The following is a 20,197-nucleotide window of genomic DNA, read 5'->3' as shown; positions in this document are numbered from 1 at the left end:
GGTTCAGTGTGCTCATAGGAAACATGACAAAAGAACACAAATCACATTTCTCTTTATGGCCTATATAGTTGTCATCATTAACGTTACATGATTTACAGAATACATGTGACCAACTAACATTTCATGTTCTACCACCGGATGATTGGATCAAAATATGAACCGATCAGATCTTAGATCAGGTGAGAGCCAGGCGTTTCCCGTCATCCCCTAGGTTTTGCAGCCAAGGGAGAACAACTGCAGCGCCTTGCTCCAAAATCTGCGGCCGCCTTGATCTCAAGTGGTTATCGTTGCCTACGTATGCATGACGTCAGAGCAAGTCGGCATCAAGTCGGACACAAATCTAACCGGTTACATTACATTACCAACGCTCCACCATATGGGTGGCCTCTTAATAATCTTATTCAGAAAAATTATGCATTTTTACTAAGTGAAAGCAAACCCCGTTAGGGGCAGAGACCTCTTGAAGCTCATATTAAACATTGTCTGCAGAGAAGGTAAGAGAAGCTAGTAAATCATCAGGCCTATTCCATGGGAGTGACTCTGAAAAGGAGCAAAAGCTCCAGGTCTTTATCTTGGCAGGTGTCTCTATTCTCCTGTGTTCAGGCTTTTGGTTACATCAGTTACTTTTCCTTTTAATGAGCTGCATATATTTCTAACACAGCCTTCAGTGACATCAAGAAAAAAAAATAACTTTTTAACTCTAAAAGACATTATTCTCATTCTGAGAACAAATGAACAAACTGTGTGTGGGTATGTGTGTCCAGTTGCAACTTAACACAGACTCAGAAGCATAGAGAATCTTCTCACAACACCTAATCATCCCTTGATCAAAAAACCAGTAGATAGAATCTTGTCATGTTATTCCATTTAATAAGTAGACGGACGGAGGTATAGTACAAGTTTTCAAGTGTAATGAAGATGATCGCAGGGTAACAGTTCCCCTTAAATGTTGAGCAAAAGTTATGAAACGAGACAAAATTCAAACAATAACATGTAAAAATAAATGGATCTCCTGATAAGTAGGTGCTTCACCTTTAAATGTTTTTATTAGAGCTGGATACACAGGAAGATGCATGTTACTAAACCAACACTAGTAATGATAGAACATCTACATTTTGAAGAATTGTAGCATAGATGAAGTGAACAGCAGCCTTTTCAAATACATTCCTGGTCTAAAATAAATCAGGCTGACAAAGACTTTAAGGAAATACACAACTATAAATGAATTTAGACATCTATTTTGGGGTCTATCCTTTAGCATTTCATATTTACGACGGCAAATCCCTTGAATAACAATATACAGAATATTAACCTTAAAATGGACCACTCCTTCACTTTTTAACTTTCTTCCTTCCTGTCTCATTATTTTCTTTCTTCCTAACTCCCTACCTTCTCTCTCCTTCCTTCTTCACACATGTAATCATCTAGCCTCAAGTAAGTTCTCAACATACTGGACAGTGTGAAGATATATGTCCACTCCCAAAAGAGTCTGAATGTTGCAACGGATTAATGTTGTCCTGCAGTTCCAACATTTCATGATCTGAAAGAGGACTGTCCAGTACAGGGACACTGATCCCAGGATGAGGTTCAGTCATGTATCCGTTCTCCTCCCATTCAATCTCTGGTGGCGGTATACCTGGAAAAAGAAAGTGTGTACGAGCATTGTGCAAAATGAATCTCAAGAAAACACATTTAATAAAGCCCTATCATGACCTTTTAACAATTACTTAACATCTATGATGTCAGGCAGAACCTAGCATCTCCATTATTTCATAAATTATTATTATTTTTTAAATTAATGGGCAGATTTTATGTTAAAACAGCAGTGAGAATATCACATCTGGAAGGTCTAATGCCTTGCATTTTGAACTTGCAGATGTGTCATGACTTTGTAATGTCATGACATTATAGTTGACAGTGTCCACTAGAGGTGCACACAAACAGAACTGTAATTTCAACAGCCATTTTGTCTTGAATCCAAGAAGCATAGAGCAGAGGTAGATTATCAAAGTGTTGAACATTTGATTTATAGTTAAGGATCAACTTGACATGTGATCAGTCATTTTAACAGAACATACATTTGCCCCTGGATCAGAAACAGGATTCAGAGCCTGGCCCAGATGCCACAGCTGATTTGGTGTCATGTTTTCCTCTGTCCTGATTGGATGGTTGTCCCACGCATCTCTAAAGACATCCAGGCTGGCCTGGATGCGAGACAAGAAAATATAGTGGCAACAAAACATGTGAAGGATGTTACTGATGTCGAGCAAGTCTTGGTCTTCCAGAGAGTGCAGGATGTAGTAATATAGACCAGTAACACTCATGAAGACATCACGCCACAGGCGCTCGATCCTGGATTTGGAGGGGGATTAAATAAAAGAAAATTATAATATACACACAAATTTACATGTCCATACATCCGTTTTCAACTTGAGTTATCTTTTGAATGGTCGCAGGAGGACTGGTGCCTATCTCTAGCAGTCAAAGTGTGAGACGAAGGGTACCCTGGGCAGGTCAACAGGCACAGGCACGCGCGCACAGACACAAAGCTTCCAAATTAGGTTAAACTCACCGTTGATTGTGTACACTTTTTCCTGCAATGAAGCTGTTGGTGTCAGTTCCACGAACTGAGAACATTAATTCTGCAACACCTACATTTTCTCCGCCATGATCTCCTCTCACCATGAAAAAAAAAACATTAGAATCTCGCTTCAAACTTTTTTAATGCACATCTATAACAATCTATATCAATTTGAGTCTCACAGAAATTTCCTTATGTACCTTGCTACTAAGTGAGTAAACAATAAACAATGTGGCATTATTAACCCTCTGCTGGGGAAATTTTTTTTGAAAGAGGGAAATGTTCACCCCCCCCCCCCCCCCCCCCCATAGATTTTACTATATGACCTCAAATGGCATGTTATCTTTGGTCAATAACACACTTTAGGCAAAAGCAGATTTGTAACAGGGTAACAGAGGGTAAAGTTGAGAATAACATGAATACCTCAGAGGAAAGCCATGCTCATTCACAGCTTCACTGAAGAAGGCAAGGTGGGTGGTTGTTGTCAGCTACCTTCAGGTACATGATCTATGTAATTCAAGCACAAACACTCTCATATGACACATTTTTATAGGGGTCAAAACAATCAATTACCAAATGAAAGGTACAACAGCCATACAATAACATGTTAGATAATTAAATAAGTTAAGATCTGTGAAAACCAATAATAGCAATTATCTTCTATGAAAATATCTCAGTTATTAACGTTCATGCTTTGGAGCAGAAAAAGTGCATGACAATTAAATATTTCAAGCTCAGTTCGCTCCACTCTGATGGTCACCTGTTCCAGCCAGATACCTTCTTTCTAGGCGTTCAAAGTCGGAAACTCGCTGAGTAAACTGGGCGCTTAGAGGAGTATCTTCAGTTGTTTAAGACTGAGGGTAACGCTGCACACGCTGATTCGACTAGCATGGATGCTAATGATGTTAACATAAAAGAGGGCTTGCTTCGTCTCGCGCGCTAACGCCGCAAAGCACTATGGGATTAGTAGTCTTATTAGCGAAATCGCCCGGCGGGCCAGTTTAATATTATATATTTGATATTTGATTTCGCGGGGCAAATAAAAATAGACCAAGGCCTTGAGTTTGACAACCGTGGCCTAAAAAAATGGTACCTAGATACGCTAACTAAACAAATGTTCACTTGAGTTTAGCTTGATGTTAAACTAGATGAAGAATGGACCAGACTTCACGTAACGTCTGGACTGAATTTAACATAAAACATTTTACTTGATCATGAAGAACGCTTCTACTCATAATTCTATAACATTGCATCAATTACAACGAGGGAATAAGATAAAACTATTACTCACAGATCGTGACCGGTCCATCCTGCTCTGCCGCGTGAACTGCAATGCGCATGCGCACAGCAGATCTGTTCTGTGACATAAGGAGCCATATGATTGGCTGAAAGCGAACAGCCCTGGCAGAAGCATATATTTGATTGACAGGTTCATTAGCCAATGGTGACGTTTGTTGACCTGCGACGTTAGGAGAGTCTCAAAATTCAGCACACCGATTTCTCTCACGAATGCAGGAAGGTTCACAAATGAGAAGCTGTCCGTGAATGCACCACACAGATTTCACTCACAAACGCGGAAAGGTTCACAAATGAGAAGCTGTTCGTAAATGCACGTTCAGCAATTCGCATGATCTGAGTTTATATTACAAGTGTTCTTACAAATTATATTTGTGATCCACAGAGTGTGAACTTCAGAATTAGCGTGCGCATTTGTGGAAAGTGTTGCGTGACTTATTTTTTCACATTATATTTATGAGTCAAAGAGTGTGAATTTCCGAATGAGCGTGTGCATTTGTGTTCCTCCGAATTATATTTGTGAAACACAGAATGTGGATTTCCGAATGAACGTGTGCATTTGTGGAAAACGTTGTGTGACTTAATTCTTATTGAGACTGTTCTGGCCTCATATGTTTGAACTAGTTATCAGTATAAAAGACACCTGTCCACAACCTCAAACAGTTACACATCAAACTCCAATATGGACAAGACCAAAGAGCTGTCAAAGGACACCAGAAACAAAATTGTAGCCGTGCACCAGGCTGGGAAGACTGAATCTGCGTTAGATAAGCAGCTTGGTTCAAAGAAATCAACTGTGGGGGCAATTATTAGAAAGTGGAAGACATATTTACCACTGATTATCTTCCTCGATCAGGGGCTCCATGCACTCAAATAGACAGTGCCAGACGTGCCCCCCGCTTAAGCCAGTACATGTGCAGGTCCATCTGAAGTTTGCTAGAGAACCTTTGGATGATCCAGAAGAGGACTGGAAGAAAATCATGTAGTCAGATGAAATCAAAATAAAACTGTATTCGTGGTGTTTGGAGGAGAAAGAATGCTGAGTTGCATCCAAAGAACACCATGCCTACTGTAAAGCATGGAGGTGGAAACAGCATGCTTTGGGGCTGTTTTTCTGCCGAGGGTCCAGGACGACTGATCTGTGTAAAGGACAGAATGAATGGGGCCATGTATGGTCAGATTTTGAGTGGAAACCTCCTTCCATCAGCAAGATCATTGAAGGTAATACATAGCTGGATCTTTCAGCATGACAATGACCCCAAACATTTCAAGGTGGAGGGGCCTAGGCAGCCTCCAGAGCTCAACCCCATAGAAAGTCTTTGGACGGTCCATGTTGCTCAGCGACAGCCCCAAAACATCACTACTCTAGAGGAGATCTGCATGGAGGAATGGGCCAAAATACCAGCAACAGTGTCTGAAAACTTTGTGAAGACTTACAGAAAACACTTGACCTCTGTCATTGCAAAGAAAGGGTATATTACAAAGTACTTTATTGGAATGTTGTTATTGACCAAATACTTATTTTTCAATAAGTTTTTTGGATTTATTTTTCTCATTTTGTCTCTCAGAGTTGAGGTAAACCTATGATGAAAATTACAGGTCTCTCAGCTTTCTAAGTGGGAGAACTTGCACAATACGAGACTGACTAAATACTTTTTACCTGTATACTGTACAGTATTTAGTCATTTTGTCCAAAACCATCACCTCACAGTCTTGCCTGAGGTTAAAATCTTTCCTCAGGATTTCATCTGGGGGTCAGCTCAGGGAAAGTTTTACAACGTGGCAACATCTGAACCACAGCCCCAGTAGTCCGTACCTGGATGGGAGCCGAAACACCAGCACAAGATCCTTCCCACAGTTTGATTCAACAACCAGTCTGAATGACAAGAAAATAAAGGTATGACAAAACTATTACAGATGTACAAATTTCACATCTGTACTAAAAGATTTTCATATATTTTTCTCTTTGACCTTGTTTGTGTTGCAGGACATGGGTCCTGAGTTCGTTAGAGTTTTAGATGAGCCTCTAGTTTTTTTGGAGCTACCTGAATCCATTCTGGTAAATTATTTTTGCCATTTCCTACTAAATGTATTGTTTTTGCAAGGACATTACACACTGCTTATTCTGCCTCTTTCAGCCAAAAAAAGGGAAATCTCCAACCAATCACAGAGAGATTAGTGTGGTGATGCCAAATGGACAAAATATCCAGGTCAAGTGTGACGTGAAATCCAGAGGAGGGGACGTTTTTGACATGATTGTAGCCCATTCAAACCTCGTAGAACATTTCTACTTTGGTCTTGCTTACCTCGATGGTAATTCAGTGTTTTGCTACAAATCTGCTCTGATATGTTGGTCCCTTCCTACTGTACAAGATTTTCTGTTTTCTGACCAGATAATGAGTTTTTCTTCGTGGACAATGACACGGAGATTTCCAAAGTGGCTCCAGATAGCTGGAAGAAAGTGCCTACAACCACTTTGGTCCTATTCTTCAGGATCAAATTTTTCGTAAATGACATTTCTCTTCTTTTGTGAGTTAATCTCTCCTCTCTAAGAAATGAGGCTTTCCTTTAAACCAGTAACTTCTGTTTAAATTTGTCAATATTGTACTTTCAGAGTTCTGAAATGCATTAAAACTTTAGCATATATGTTCAAAATAAGCTCAACGAATCAGCCGAGCTGTTTCTCGTTCAGATATGATGGGTGTGTAAATGAATCAGTTGGAATGAGTTGGTCTATGCTACATCCAGTCTAATTTACAAAACCAACTTGTTTAGTGTTTATGCAATGATCAGAGAGAGTTAACTATTTCCTCTCCATTAGGCACAAACAGACCCGCCACCAGTATTACCTCCAGCTCAGGAGAGACCTTCTAGATGACAGACTGTCCTGCCATGAGGAGACAGCTGTGTATCTGGGAGGCTTGGCCCTGCAGACAGAATATGGAGACTGCATGCCTGAGGTTGTATACACATTCAACGCAGAAGTAAAGTTAACTGACTCTCAAGAGATGGATTTAAAAAATTAAAAAAAGTAGGTGACCTTTGCTCCCCACGAGTTGTAGTTATATTGAGAAGTTATGAGTATATTCAGTAGCCATTTTTCTTACGACATATTGACTTTTTAAGCTGCCTCTGCATCCAAATCTCTTGAAGATGTGCCATGGTCAACTAGACTAAGTAAACTGCATCCATCCATCCATCCATCCATCCATCCATCCATTTTTTCTGCTTACCTGGAGTCGAGTTGATGGGGCAGCAGAGAGGCCCAGACTTCCCTCTCCCCAGCCACTTGGGCCAGCTCCTCCTGGGGAATCCCAAGGTGTTTCCTGGCCAGCTGAGAGACATAGTCCCTCCAGCGTGTCCTGGGTCTTCCATTGGTTCTCCTCCCAGTTGGATGTGCCCAGAAAACTTCACCAGGGAAGCATCCTAACCAGATGCCCGAGCCACCTTAAATGGCTCCTGTTGATGTGGAAGAGCAGAGGATCTACTCTGAGCCCCTCCTGAATGACTGAGCTTCTCACCCTATCTCTAAGGGAGAGCCCAGACACCCTGCAGAGAAATCTCAGTTCAGCCGCTTGTATCCACTATCTCGTTCTTTCAGTCACTACCCAAAGCTCGTGACCATAAGTGAGATTAGGAACATAGAACAACCGGTAAATTGAGAGCTTCATTTTCTGGCTCAGCTCTTTTTTCACCACGACAGACCGGTACAACGCCCGCATCACTGCAGATGCAGCACCAATCCACCTACTGATCTCACTCTCCATCTTTCCTTCAAGCGTGAACAAGACTCCGAGATACTTAAACTCCTCCACTTGGGGCAGGACCTCATCCCTGACCCGGAGAAGGCAAAATCTGCATATGAACTTTAATTTCAAAAGCAGGACCTTTTGCACGTCATCCACTCAGTAATGGGTGCTTGGCAGCCAGTGAACAATCTGAATTCAAAAGTAAGGAGTAAGGCTGGAGCACTCAAAGTGAGGGAAAAAAGTTTTAATGGGTATGAATGATATATTAATGTTTCAACTGTTTTTTGGTCTTCATCAGAGTAACCATTATTAAACTTCATTTTTAGTTGACTTATGTATGGGGAGGTGGGAACAGGGGGTAAGGGTTTTAAATTCAGTGGGAGAAGGGTTATAAATGGTCCCATGCAGGGCTCTAATGAGGCCCCAGGTCTTTTATCAAGGTGTTTGGTAGAAAACGTTTGTGTTTGAGGTGTTTTAAATACTGAAAATATATTGACCTGATTACCAAGACAACTTCTCCTCGACTCTCCAAACAAAGCCCAGTTAACAAGGCAAGATTTTAAGATGGTCCAAAGATTTTCAAAACATGGGAGACATTACGTGGATATTTTGGTCAAGTTTTGGTCCTACTGTTTGGGGTGTGGCCTCATGAGACACCACACACAAACTAAGATCAAACATGACTTACAAGTAAACCAACATGATTCCTCTTTCTCCATGCAGCATGTTTCCTTCACCTCACTTTCTGATTGGCTACACGTCATGATTAACTAGCAGCAAGACAATTCAATGTGTTGAACAAACCTGGTTTGTGATCTGATCGCTCATCATATCCTGCCATGCAGACCAAAGCACTCTTGACACACGACACACAGTAGGAATATCTGCTAAGACTATCTTTGCAGCAATTAAGCTATTCGGCATAGACATAATTTTAACCTATATTTATAGCTGACAGTTTTTTCCCCACCACGTTTGAAATATAATGATGAATTTCCTAACAAAGCTGCTCTATCGATACCTAAATGACTGGAATTTAAAGTGAGGGTCAATGCATGGGTGGAGACGTATTTCATCCACACTTCCTGTTAGAAAAATGCTTCTGAAAGAGGCCTCACCTGGTGGACCGAGAGAGCGGCACTGAGGCATTGCTAGACCGCGCCCCCCTCAACTCCCCCGCATGTGCTGTCAGAGCTTCTCAATCTGAAAACGAGTTGTTAACGAAAGCACGCACTCACACAAGACTTTCCGCTCAGGAGAAAAGCAAACACAGATTATGCAGCACTCTGAAGGATTTCCTGTTAACCGCGATCATTAGATGAAAAGGGGGGGAGGGCATTTTTATCAAGGAGACGAGCGGCTCAGGGCGTTAATGTGTCATATTGGCAGGGCAGGGGCTGAGCCAGGTGGAGGTGCGGCTTCCTCACCTGGAGACCAGTGCAGTGCAGCCACGTAGTAATTTGCTGATAACGTCACATTTATCAGCTTAGCCATCAGCCACAGCTGATTCTAAATAAATGTGGAGCAGAGTTTTAACCTGAACATGGAGATATAATTATGGTTTGGGGCTGAAATACTAAATTTAAAGTAAGTTGCACTAAAGTGCCACACTAATGATTACACATGTGTACAGCACCATTAGACACTCATCTATACAGGTTATCAGCAAAAAAAGTTTATTTGGTCTTTAAATCACCCCTCACTAACTTAAACAGTCATGCTTCTCTTGATCACTGCTATCTTGCTCACTGAGCAACCAGATAATATGTAACATGCATGGCTTTCAACTTTTATTGATTAAATAAAGATATTTTCAAATATTCTTCAACTGCAATGCAAAACGTAAGTTTTTTAATGTATCAAAACTTACATTTGAATAATAAACAACAATTGTCCCAGTACTCTTCAATTTACACTCAAGTCTTTGGTTTTTGTCTTCTGCCATTTTCAACACAAACCAAAGCGCTTGGTAATCAGGGTTATCCTTAAAAAGCAAGTTTACTGTTCTTTACTTTTTTAAATAGGACCAGTTACTGAGTTTCACATGCAGGCTGAACATGAAAGTAGACTTCTACCCCTATTTCCTGCATTAACCACTGATAGAAAATAGACAGGGAAACGGTTGAGTCAGACAAAGCCACGCAGATCTACCTCACACTGAAAATTAGCAGTCATGGAATCACCCATCCCAGCCAGAGCATATAGGTGGGCCCCATATGGAACATATGTGGGCAAGCCGTATGGGTCCCACCAGGGTTTGTCTGCAGTTTCCATGGTGGCCCCACAGAAGTTTGCTTACAAAGATTCTAAACCCTCTGAAAACCAATTTAGTGCCCGTTAAAATCTATGTGAGCAAAGATCTTTCTGGGCAAACCCCTGTGGGGCCACCATGGAAACCACGGACAAACTCTGGTGGGCATACAGCTTGCCCATATACATTCCATATGGGTCCCACCTATGTGTGCTGGCTGGGTCTTGATTTGTGACGGGGAAGGCTGTGGTTGGTTTAGTATGCAGGAGAGAGCAGAGCATGACTAGTAGAAGCTAACCATCAGCAACTTCATAACATGGAAGTACTCTTTCAGGTTTGTGTTAGCTGTGGAGATAAATAATCAACATTACAAAACTAAGTTAGTGGTAGTAACCCACGCTGTTCACCAATCAGAGGTGAGATGTCTAAATATCAGGAAAAAAATGAGTAAGATAACAAATACTGCTTTTGTTGGTTCCCCTATCCTCCTGCTAATTTCTACTCCCTGAAAAAGGAGCATGAGAGCTTTTTTCCACAGAGATCGATATGGCATTATTTATGCCAGAGACCCCTGCAAATGTTTAAAAAAAAATAAACAAGGCAACTGTTGGGAGAGGAGAGTCAGGTCAAAAATATCCATAATTATATTACCTCATAAACCAGTTGTAGGATTACTCTACTGCCAACTACAACAGGAGTTCTTAGAATATCCCTATAGAGCCCCACATCAAAACATCTTAACTATCCTCCTAAAGGCAATGGAGCTTATGTAATAAAAGCACTTGTGAGTCAGCATAACATGCGTTGCATTATATGATGAAGTGCTCACATGTTAGGTTGTATTGAGTTTGTTGTTATATTCTGTTGGGTCTAGGTCTATGGTAGGAACTACTACCGTCCTGATCAATATGTCTCCAAGAGTGTGATGGAGAAACGTGCCTTACCTTTGATTCAGGGGGAGCTTCTGCGACTTCATGCCAATAATGCCCAAATGCTCACGGATGAATCTGAGCTAGAGTTCCTAAAGGTATCAAAATGCATTAAATTCAAAGACTGAACTCAAAACATCGTACCTACTGTGTGATAGGTATATTTTCTTCCCTTGCAGGTGTGTCAGCAGTTGCCTGAATATGGCGTCTTGTTCCACCGTGCGGTGCGTGAGAAAAAGCCTTTAGATGGAGAAATCATTCTCGGGGTTTGTGCCAAAGGTGTCATCGTCTATGAAGTTAAAGATGGCTGCAGATCCACGTTTCAGAACTTCTATTGGAGAGAGACAGCAACCATCTCCTCAAATGTGACTGAGTGTTTGGTCATGCCACATCATCCTAATATGTTTCACTTTTATGTGCTAAAGGTTTTTTCTGCATTACTTTGCAGAGACGAAAGTTTATAATTGAGTGCAGAGGCAGCAAGAAGAAGTACACCTTCATCACAGACAGGTCCAAGATAGCCAAGTATTTGTGTAACCTCTGCTCATCCCAGCACAAGTTTAATAATGAGATGAACTCCCGCCAACTCAGCCACAATCTGGTCTCAGGTCAGTTCCTCTTGAGGTGCAGATGTTCGATCCAATATGAAGACAAAAATGCAAGCGACTATGCTCGTCGGTAATGTCTTAAGAGATGGATGAATGGGTCTGTTTCCTAAATCTGTTTCCAGAGGACAACATTGTGCAATATGCAGCAGTGTGCCGCACTCAGAGCAGCCAGCTCAAGTCCCTCTCACGTTCTGAGACGCCACAAGACGACAGTAGTTTGACTACTCCTCAGGAAGAGCCCTTAACAAAACTGTATAAAGATGTTACAGCCAGGATTGAGGCCCGTGTAAAACAGCACAGGTATGTGATCTGTCACCATTAGTGAACACAGCTGTGCTCAATCTATCACTGGGCAAGATAGGTCACACCTGGACAATGTCACCAGCCTATCACAGGGCCACCGACAACCATACAGGCACACATACCTTAGACCATACTACATAATACAAATACAGAAATGCCCCATCCGACTGTCAAACATGCAATCTTCATGCCACAAGGCAGCAGGCTAGCCAAACGCACCAACAAGCATCCTTGCACAAAACTAATGACAGTAATGGACACATTGAGTCAAGTTCTGGTATATTTTACATCACAACACTGGTTCCTGTAGCTACGGAGGAAAAATGGGCAGGAAGCCTAAGCAACATTTATAAAATACAAAAGTGAAGGACTTCTTTTACACGTCTTTATATACAAGTGAGTGAAGGTAGGATTTTGCATGAGACAGATGGATGGATCAGAGCTTTGTCTTCAGGAACGGGGGATTGCTCTGGCCTGTCGGTATTTGCCTGTGCACATTGTGGCCCTCATCTATTGTCATTAGATTTGGATCAGTGACTAAAAGAACATGAAGCTGAAATGAGCTTCATTTGTAGACTAGGCAGGTATCTCCAACCAGGTGGAGAACCACAGAATAGACTCAGACCTGCTGTAGTCATCTTGTTATTAACTGCTGTTTTACCATTCACAATTATGTGTTTGTATTTGAATGTGTGTGTGTGTGTGTGTGTGTGTGTGTGTGTGTGTGTGTGTGTGTGTGTGTGTGTGTGTGTGTGTGTGTGTGTGTTTGAGGAGTGCTCTTGAGGGCTATGCAGCAGGCCAGGCAACTTCTTACTCTTTAATTTTTCATTTGTTTAAAATATTTTTTTTTATGAAGCACCTCAAAATTTTTATCTTAAGACAAAAAAAATTGTTTCTACCTCTTCCATTTCAACCTCAAATCACCATTGGCCAGGTATTTTTTTTAGAATATTTTATGTTTGTTTGGGTTTTATAGCACCTGCTCGAGCAGTCAGCGCAGCAGTGCAAGCATGCGTTCACCAGCATGCTCCCAGAAAAGTGGATCTGAAGCCCAGTCTGGATCTCCAGCAGCCAGAGGTAAACTGAGCCAAACATAGTGACCAGAATCCATACAAAATGACAGATGAAGCATCACTTGTGCACCTGTGAAAATAGTTAGATGTTGCTTTACTCCATCACAATTTAGTCTAATCATTGCTTGTGTTGGCTTGTATTTTATTGTGTTTTCACTGCGTTTCCCACAGATACGCCTTCTAAAATGGAGGCATCATCAGAAAGGGAAGTCATATGTGTTTCCTTGAAGAAAGATCCAAAGGTTGGCCTTGGTAAGACGACCAAAGATTGTTGCACATAATCCATTAAAAAAGTTGTTTTTAATATTTTATGAAGCATCGCAAGCTAACACTCCTCACTTGCTCTAAACCTAAGACTAGATGAAATTAGGGATGCACTAATTCATCCATGTGTTTCGGATCAGGCTGTCCCAGTAAAGCTGAGGTGCATAGTTTAAAATCTTTAAAGTAACCGAAAAATGCTTAAATTACAATTGATTTAAACGAACCTAGAGCATTGACCAATTGAATTGCTTACCCACAAGAGTGTGCTGTCAGTCAAGGAGAGAGTGCTCCAGGTCCCAGCATGCACTGTGAAGTGGTGCCAGAAGAAGCTGGAGGTTTGCAATGGAGCAACTCAATCAAGTACCAAAGTTAGATTCCTCAGCTGTCTTCCATTTCTCAAAGAAAATGTTAACAATTCAAAAGTCCTTCTTCACAACTCTCCACGAGACGTTTACTACAGTCAAGTAGAATTAACACTGGAGATGCTTTTAAAAGATGGAGTCCAGCTTCTTGATCTAAAAGGTCTCCAAACTCATGATGAGTTGGTAAAGTTTCTTCTGGAATGGAAACACTATTGGTGATGTTTCAGCAGGGGTCAGAGGGGCTGGGCCCCACCTGATGGAACTGTGGATCTCTATGCTCACCTAATATACAATATAATGGTTCAATTTAGAGTAATTAAAAAAATATATCACTCTGTCACCAAGAAGGCTGTTATAAACATTTGTTTCTATCTTAGTCTAAAATTCTGCTTTTCCTGCGCGTGAGCGGTAAGAGGCAAGGCTTTCAGCTCCTTCCACAAGGGGAGGGGGAGCAGAGGCAAGAGATGTAGCTGTTCATATTTCAAAACCTCCAAATGACTATGTCACGCTACAAACCAACATTTCAAAAGCAATATGGGTAGCACATTAAAATGGCAACACTCAGATCCCAATCTTTACTATTGACATCAAGGGTTTCTCCTGGTTGTGCCGCAACAGTGTATAGCACCAGTTTACTGTATAAAAAGGAAAAGCTGGACATAGGCTCAGGAAGACCCAGAACCAATGAAACATATAGTAATGGTTATGACTAAAATGTCTGAAATAGTTTAACTTGTACTGTCATTATTTTAGGATGATCAAACCTCACTTCAAATACAATAGGAAGTTTTAAATTTGTAGTGAAGCATACACTTCCTGTCTCTTGTCTTAGTCTGCCTTTAACAGGACAGTTATGCAGTTACAGCTTGTCAGAACACTGCTTAGAGTCGCCTTTGTGGTTGTGTATCCCTTGTTCACTTTTAATATCAATGACCAACATTCACAAGCAACCCCTGTTCTTTAAAACAGACTTTATCAAAGGTTGAATCTGGAACACAGCATATCTAGTGTTTACAGGTGGTAGCTGAAAACATTTTCCAGCCGTTGGGTGTTGGTTCACTGCTGACACGTTAAGTGACCAGCCAGCAGAGGTGTGACCAAGTCACTGCTTTGCAAGTTATAAGTAAGTCACAAGTATTTTCAGTCAGGTCTCGAGTCAAGTCCAAGTCAAAGATAATCAAGTCCAAGTCGAGTCCAAAGTCAATGATGTGAAAGTCCAAGTCAAATCCAAGTCCTTAACTTTGAATTTTCAAGTCATGATCAAGTCAATTGTCCAACTTCAATTTAATAACAATGATAATAAATAAATTCCAGAGTAGTGGGATGCATCCGTTAATTAAGACCAGCATCACCACAGGAAATGAGAGAGCACTAACACAACTCACTGTTCTCTAGGTCCAAACATCTTTTGTTGTCCGTTGTCTTTTTGGGACTCTGGTAGTTTGTCCAAAAGTTGAAGTGGTAGCAGCCGGTTGTTTCTCCTTCTCTGTTATTATTGAGTGGAGAACTTCTAACACCAGTGGTGTTCTGTTGCTAAATATGCGAACGCGTAATGAGTGGAGAAGCAACCAGGGAAGTGTGGTGGTTCAGTGTGACAGACAGATGGACCAATCGTTGGTCTCAGTCCAAGCCCTGTAATTGGTGGAGGTTTTAGACAAATGGGAGAGAACCACTTCATTAATTGTTTTGGTGTATTTTAATCTTTTCAAATTAACCATTGTAGCTTTAATGAGATGAAATATCTGTATTTTATAAAATGTCTTCCTGCGCTCGGATCCCCTATATTTTTGCATGGATCGATGTTCTTTAATAACTTTATTGTCATCATAGTGTGTCGTCTACACATCTGTGTTGTGTTTTTGTGAAACATAAGGGAATGATCAGATTTTCCTAGTGGGTATAGGACACTATAACAGCCATTTGTTTGAATGTATGGCTTAGTAAGTTTACAAAAAACATCTACAATAGAAGAATTAAAATCATTGAAGTCCCAGATAATAGAAGTAACATAGAAAAGCTCGATCAAGACACGTTTATTTTATCAATCGTCTTTTTAAAGCAATTGCTGAAATGTTTTTGATGTCAAAGGTATAGTGATTGTCGGAGAGGATGCAGTAGGACGGTATGACTTGGGCGTCTTTATTGCTACCATTGTTCCTGGTGGGCCTGCTGATAGGGATGGACGCATAAGAACAGGTAGACAGCAGCATTTTTAAGGAAATGTGTAAAGGACAGAAATATTATTTTGGTCCTAATTGCATTGTGACTGGACACAAAAGTCTTTCAATTTGACCTTTGACTTCAGGTGGTCGCCTGATTTCCCTGAATCACATTAGCCTGGAGGGCGTCACATTCAACGAGGCAGCTGAGGTCATGCAGAACATCCCTGAGGAGGTGCAGCTCATCGTCTCACAGCCAAAAGGTGCTGTGGGTTTTTGTGTGTTATATAGTCATGGCTAAGCTCTTTGGCTTAGAAAGTTTTTTTCTAAACCACATTGTCCATGGCCTTAAGCTTTATACGGATTAGAATATTTCCTAGTACGTCCAATACTGAGAGGAATAATTAAATGCTTTGTTTATTGATTTTTTTTACAGTATCTGTTAGTCCTAACAGCATACGCTCTCCTGTGTTGAGGAAATATGGTTCCCAAAAGACTCTAATGTCAGATGGACGATCAGGAGATGACAGCCTTGATGAGATCATCTCAGTCATGATGACGCCAAAGCCCAGCAACAGGCTGCACGTCCCACGTGAAGGACGAGTTCCTGGATCACAGGTAGTGCCTGATTGTGTTGATTTGTAAACCTGAATCATCTCTGTTACCTTTTACTTTAGCCATTATTGTGTTCTATTCATTAAATAAATTAGGTGAAATGACCTTTCGTGCTTACATTATATTGGACTAACACGAGGTTTGGACATTACTGAGTATTTATGTCTGTATTGGCCTCAGGATGGTTGCCCTCAGTCTCCATCTCTGAACTGTGTGAGGCTGGAGGAGATCACCATGAAGCTCAGGAAGATATCTGGAAATCTGGGCATCAGCATCTCAGCAAGTTTCTTTTTTATTATTTTGGTCCAAAGTTGCAAGATTTAACAGTTTCTGTGTAAAAGTAAAAAAAAAAATAGATAAAAATAACTATTACGTCGGCCTTTGATTAAAGAAATAGCCCTTACATCCAACAGACTAGAGAGAAGAATATATTCACATAAGGAGAATCTTTGGTATGGCAGCATTACAGTTTGGTCTTGACTGTGTTCAAATTACTGTTAACTTATCAGTCCTGAAGAACATAAAGCAATTTCTCTGTTCAGCAGCCATTAACAGTGGTTCATATTGTAGTTATTCTCCTTCTAGGAATACCAAAGCACCAAAAAGTTTGTTATTATTTCATGACATTTGTACAAATCAAAGGCCTAACACTAGTGCGAGCCACCTCTCAGCCCAGACTACTACAATATAAGCTAATATTGAGCACTGTGCCAGTCATTAAAATCTTTTAGTGGTTGCTGAGGAGGATTCGCTGTGCTTAAATCAAGTTTACTCTAATAACTTAGGGAAAATGTTTCATGAGATTAGACCAGAGCTCAGACTATGATGATGATGATGATGATGACTCTCATCTGGTAACAAGCTACATTTTAGCTCAAACTGGCTACGTTATAGCCACTTTCATGTTTGCTATTGCAAGTTAGCTGTGGCAGCCATCTTGAATTTGGTTGACTCTAAAAGTTTCAGATCACATGATTGCTTTTTTCTAATTTCAGTAAAATCAGGTTTCCTGCTCACTCTAAAAGCAAAATTAACACATAACAAAACACACAGGCAAAAACGTTATCGCAAGTTGGTGAAAGAAGTATTTAGGTGTACTTAGTAAAACATTTTATTAACAAGAAACATTTTGTTCATTACATTTATACATTTTTTTATTTTTTATTTTATTTATTTATTTTTTTCCCGTGTCATGTCTGGCTGTGAAGCAAACAGAATTAATGTCTGACTGCTGGTGACAAGTCTTACAGATTTACTCTCAGGTGGAGCATCAAAGCTTCTGCTTCAATGTCACGCCTGATACTTAAAACTTATTGTTATTGTTTTTTGAATGCTTTATAATTCCTTCCAGACACGGAGACAGAGGTGAAAGAGAAAGGAAGAGACAAAAGGAAGGGGAGGCCCACAAAAATAAACAATTAATGATGAACAAGAGTCTTCTAGACCTGCAGAAAGAGAATTACAAAGAACAACAAAAGAAAGGACACGCGACAATACAACAAGAGCAAACTATTACTGCGTCAACCTAGTAGTGTGAGTCAGTCTGTGACGTCACTCCATTACGCACAGTGCCGTCGTTCAAAATGGTGGACGGGCTCAGTGGAGATCGCTCTCTCACAATAAAGTCAAAATATACACTCAAAACTACTAAAACATGTTTTGTATAGAGTAGTGAGTTATGACTAAGGCAAATGCTGCTGAGAGCGGTTGACAGCACCATCGGATTGGTGTCCGGTAGCGTTGTCAGCCCTGTTACCCTTAACTTCAGAGGCTGGCTTAGACCGTCTTTTGTGAAGTGACTCGTTTGGCATGATTCACAAGGGAATCAGCCACCTCGACTGGGGGAACACCGTTCAGGTTCTTGCTCTAATATGTCGGAATAGCGTATAATTGCGGCATGCACTCATCGCTTCGCTCCTCTGTTCTACGGCCTAAGACCGACATGTTAGCCGGGGAGGGCCCAAGGGTAATAGCACTAATTTCTGGCTTGTTAATATTTAGCCTCAGGCGTCCCTGGGTTTAATTCTGATTGAAAAACAGAATTAATGTCCGGAATTCTCGTCGGAAAACGTCCATTATCACGGCGGATATCCAGCTGACTAACCTCGGTTGGTCAGACCCCGGTTAAACTGATTAGCTCTGGTGCTAAATCAGAGGTAGCTTCAGTGCTAAGTGGATTAGAATTTACTGTCCATGTTAACACAAGCTTTTCAACAGTGACAAAACCACACAGATAAATGTAGCAGAATCACTCAAACAATGTCACAGACTCATACACATAAATGTATTCATCTTAAAATCTCAACAAATAGTTAATTACCTGCAGCTTAGCTCAAATGAAACTTTCAAATGGAGACATATAGACTTTGAATGACAAGGGAGAGCAGCACCCCTTGGTGGCAAATAAAGAGATTGCCCTCGTTTTTCACCCAGACACAGAAAATAGATTTTGGAATTAATTAATGATTCAGGGACCAACACAAAGTATACGATTCTAACTAAATCTGTCTTGTTCACCAATATGTAATGTTAATAAATAGTATATTGGGTTATGTAAATTGCTTTAAGAGTTAGTTATATTATTAACACGACTTGTGACCAATAAGCTCTGATACTCTATTTAAATATAGAATATCACATTGCCTGGTCTTTATTTGTTTTAGTCAGAACAATATAGGATTCTTTTATTCATTAAGAGATTGTACACACTTCATCTTGATTCAAGAAACAGTCAGGTTTATAAAAATAAGAATTTATTTTACAAACAATTAAGACTTGACAAATTGTTTGAACTATTATTTACTGTGAGTGGATGCAAACTAAAGGATGGTGTCTGGATCCTATGTGTGAATATAATACAGTCAGAATCTCCATTTCTCAGAGCTGAGTTCTGGATGAAAAAGAATTTGGTTTGAGTCAAGCTATGTAAATAGATTATTAGCAACACCACATTCAGACGCAATCTCACTGTGTTCTACCTCACCCGTTGATGACCCTCATCACGGATCCGGAGGTCAGAGGTCGGATGACCTCGGGGCACCCAGGCCCGGTAGATTGACCGCAAGCACCGACTTCTCCAGTCCAGAGTTGTCTCGGGTAGCACAGACGGATGGAACCGAGCATCTGGGACTCTTAAGGAGACTAAACAGTATCAGCTTTGTTCTGCAGGAACTGTTTGTTGTATCAACTTTGCGGGTGTGAAAAAGGTTTAAAAAGGTTTTGACGACGTGTCAAAATCTTTAATGGTTAAAGAGGTTTGCTAAAGATGGCCGGTCTGAAGCTTGCTCTCGAACTGCAGGGAAGACCAGAGTGATTTGGTGTTAAGGAATTGATATTATGGTTTTGTAGCCAACCAAAAGTTGACAAGTTTGAGGATATTACCAAGAATCTCAGAAACACACCCTCTTTGATCTGGAGACTCTTAATCTGGGCAAAAGGTTAACTATGTGTCATGCGTTAACTTAACTTTACTTGTCCTTGTGTGAGTGCAAATGGTGATGACTTTGTCCAGTAAACATGCTAAGCATATATCATTAAGCACAGATTAATGAACATTTCATTGTTTTATAATTACTTTAAGTAGCAATAAACAAATGTTTATTTAATGATTATCTTTAATTGTAAAAATCTTCTTTTCTTCTGATCTTCTGTGAATCCAGGAGTTTATTTCATGAGTTCCTCTGTAATGGACCTTGGAGGAGAGAATGTTATTGTTGATCTTTTATGATCTCTGTCATGCTCTGACTCCAGCTGGTGTGAGGAAGGCAGGCTCTGATTTAATGGGACTACATTCAGACTTTCAGTCTCCTGTGAGGGAAAATAATGTAGGTTGTGTCATAGCCAGGGCAAAATGACCTGGCTGTGGACTTGACCTGTGGGTCTCAAAATCAGGCCATTTTGTGACGTTACAACAGTTTATCAGTTCTATTGCTTGGGAGAGAGAGGATTAAGAATTCCGGATAAAAAGTAAAACATCATCTGCATAAAGACTGATCTTATGTTCTATT

At 40.6% G+C, this 20,197-nt stretch overlaps 1 protein-coding gene across 1 annotated transcript in view; it reads left to right on the top strand.

The window, feature by feature from the left end:
• Positions 1 to 20,197, top strand: part of frmpd2 (FERM and PDZ domain containing 2) — a 61,646-nt gene that overhangs the window by 21,098 nt on the left and 20,351 nt on the right. Inside the window, exons 8-22 of the mRNA XM_054749047.2 lie at positions 5,618 to 5,774; positions 5,865 to 5,936; positions 6,016 to 6,190; positions 6,271 to 6,406; positions 6,699 to 6,837; positions 10,752 to 10,904; positions 10,986 to 11,171; positions 11,255 to 11,414; positions 11,537 to 11,714; positions 12,694 to 12,794; positions 12,962 to 13,042; positions 15,505 to 15,612; positions 15,722 to 15,838; positions 16,012 to 16,193; positions 16,371 to 16,469. Coding sequence (XP_054605022.1) covers positions 5,618 to 5,774; positions 5,865 to 5,936; positions 6,016 to 6,190; positions 6,271 to 6,406; positions 6,699 to 6,837; positions 10,752 to 10,904; positions 10,986 to 11,171; positions 11,255 to 11,414; positions 11,537 to 11,714; positions 12,694 to 12,794; positions 12,962 to 13,042; positions 15,505 to 15,612; positions 15,722 to 15,838; positions 16,012 to 16,193; positions 16,371 to 16,469 — 2,044 coding nt within the window. The remainder of the gene's footprint in view (positions 1 to 5,617; positions 5,775 to 5,864; positions 5,937 to 6,015; positions 6,191 to 6,270; positions 6,407 to 6,698; positions 6,838 to 10,751; positions 10,905 to 10,985; positions 11,172 to 11,254; positions 11,415 to 11,536; positions 11,715 to 12,693; positions 12,795 to 12,961; positions 13,043 to 15,504; positions 15,613 to 15,721; positions 15,839 to 16,011; positions 16,194 to 16,370; positions 16,470 to 20,197) is intronic.

This window comes from Nothobranchius furzeri, chromosome 16 (genome assembly GCF_043380555.1).
Source record: "Nothobranchius furzeri strain GRZ-AD chromosome 16, NfurGRZ-RIMD1, whole genome shotgun sequence".
Taxonomy (NCBI): domain Eukaryota; kingdom Metazoa; phylum Chordata; class Actinopteri; order Cyprinodontiformes; family Nothobranchiidae; genus Nothobranchius; species Nothobranchius furzeri.
Note: the sequence above shows the minus strand (reverse complement) of the source record. Positions and strands in the feature narration are given on the sequence as shown.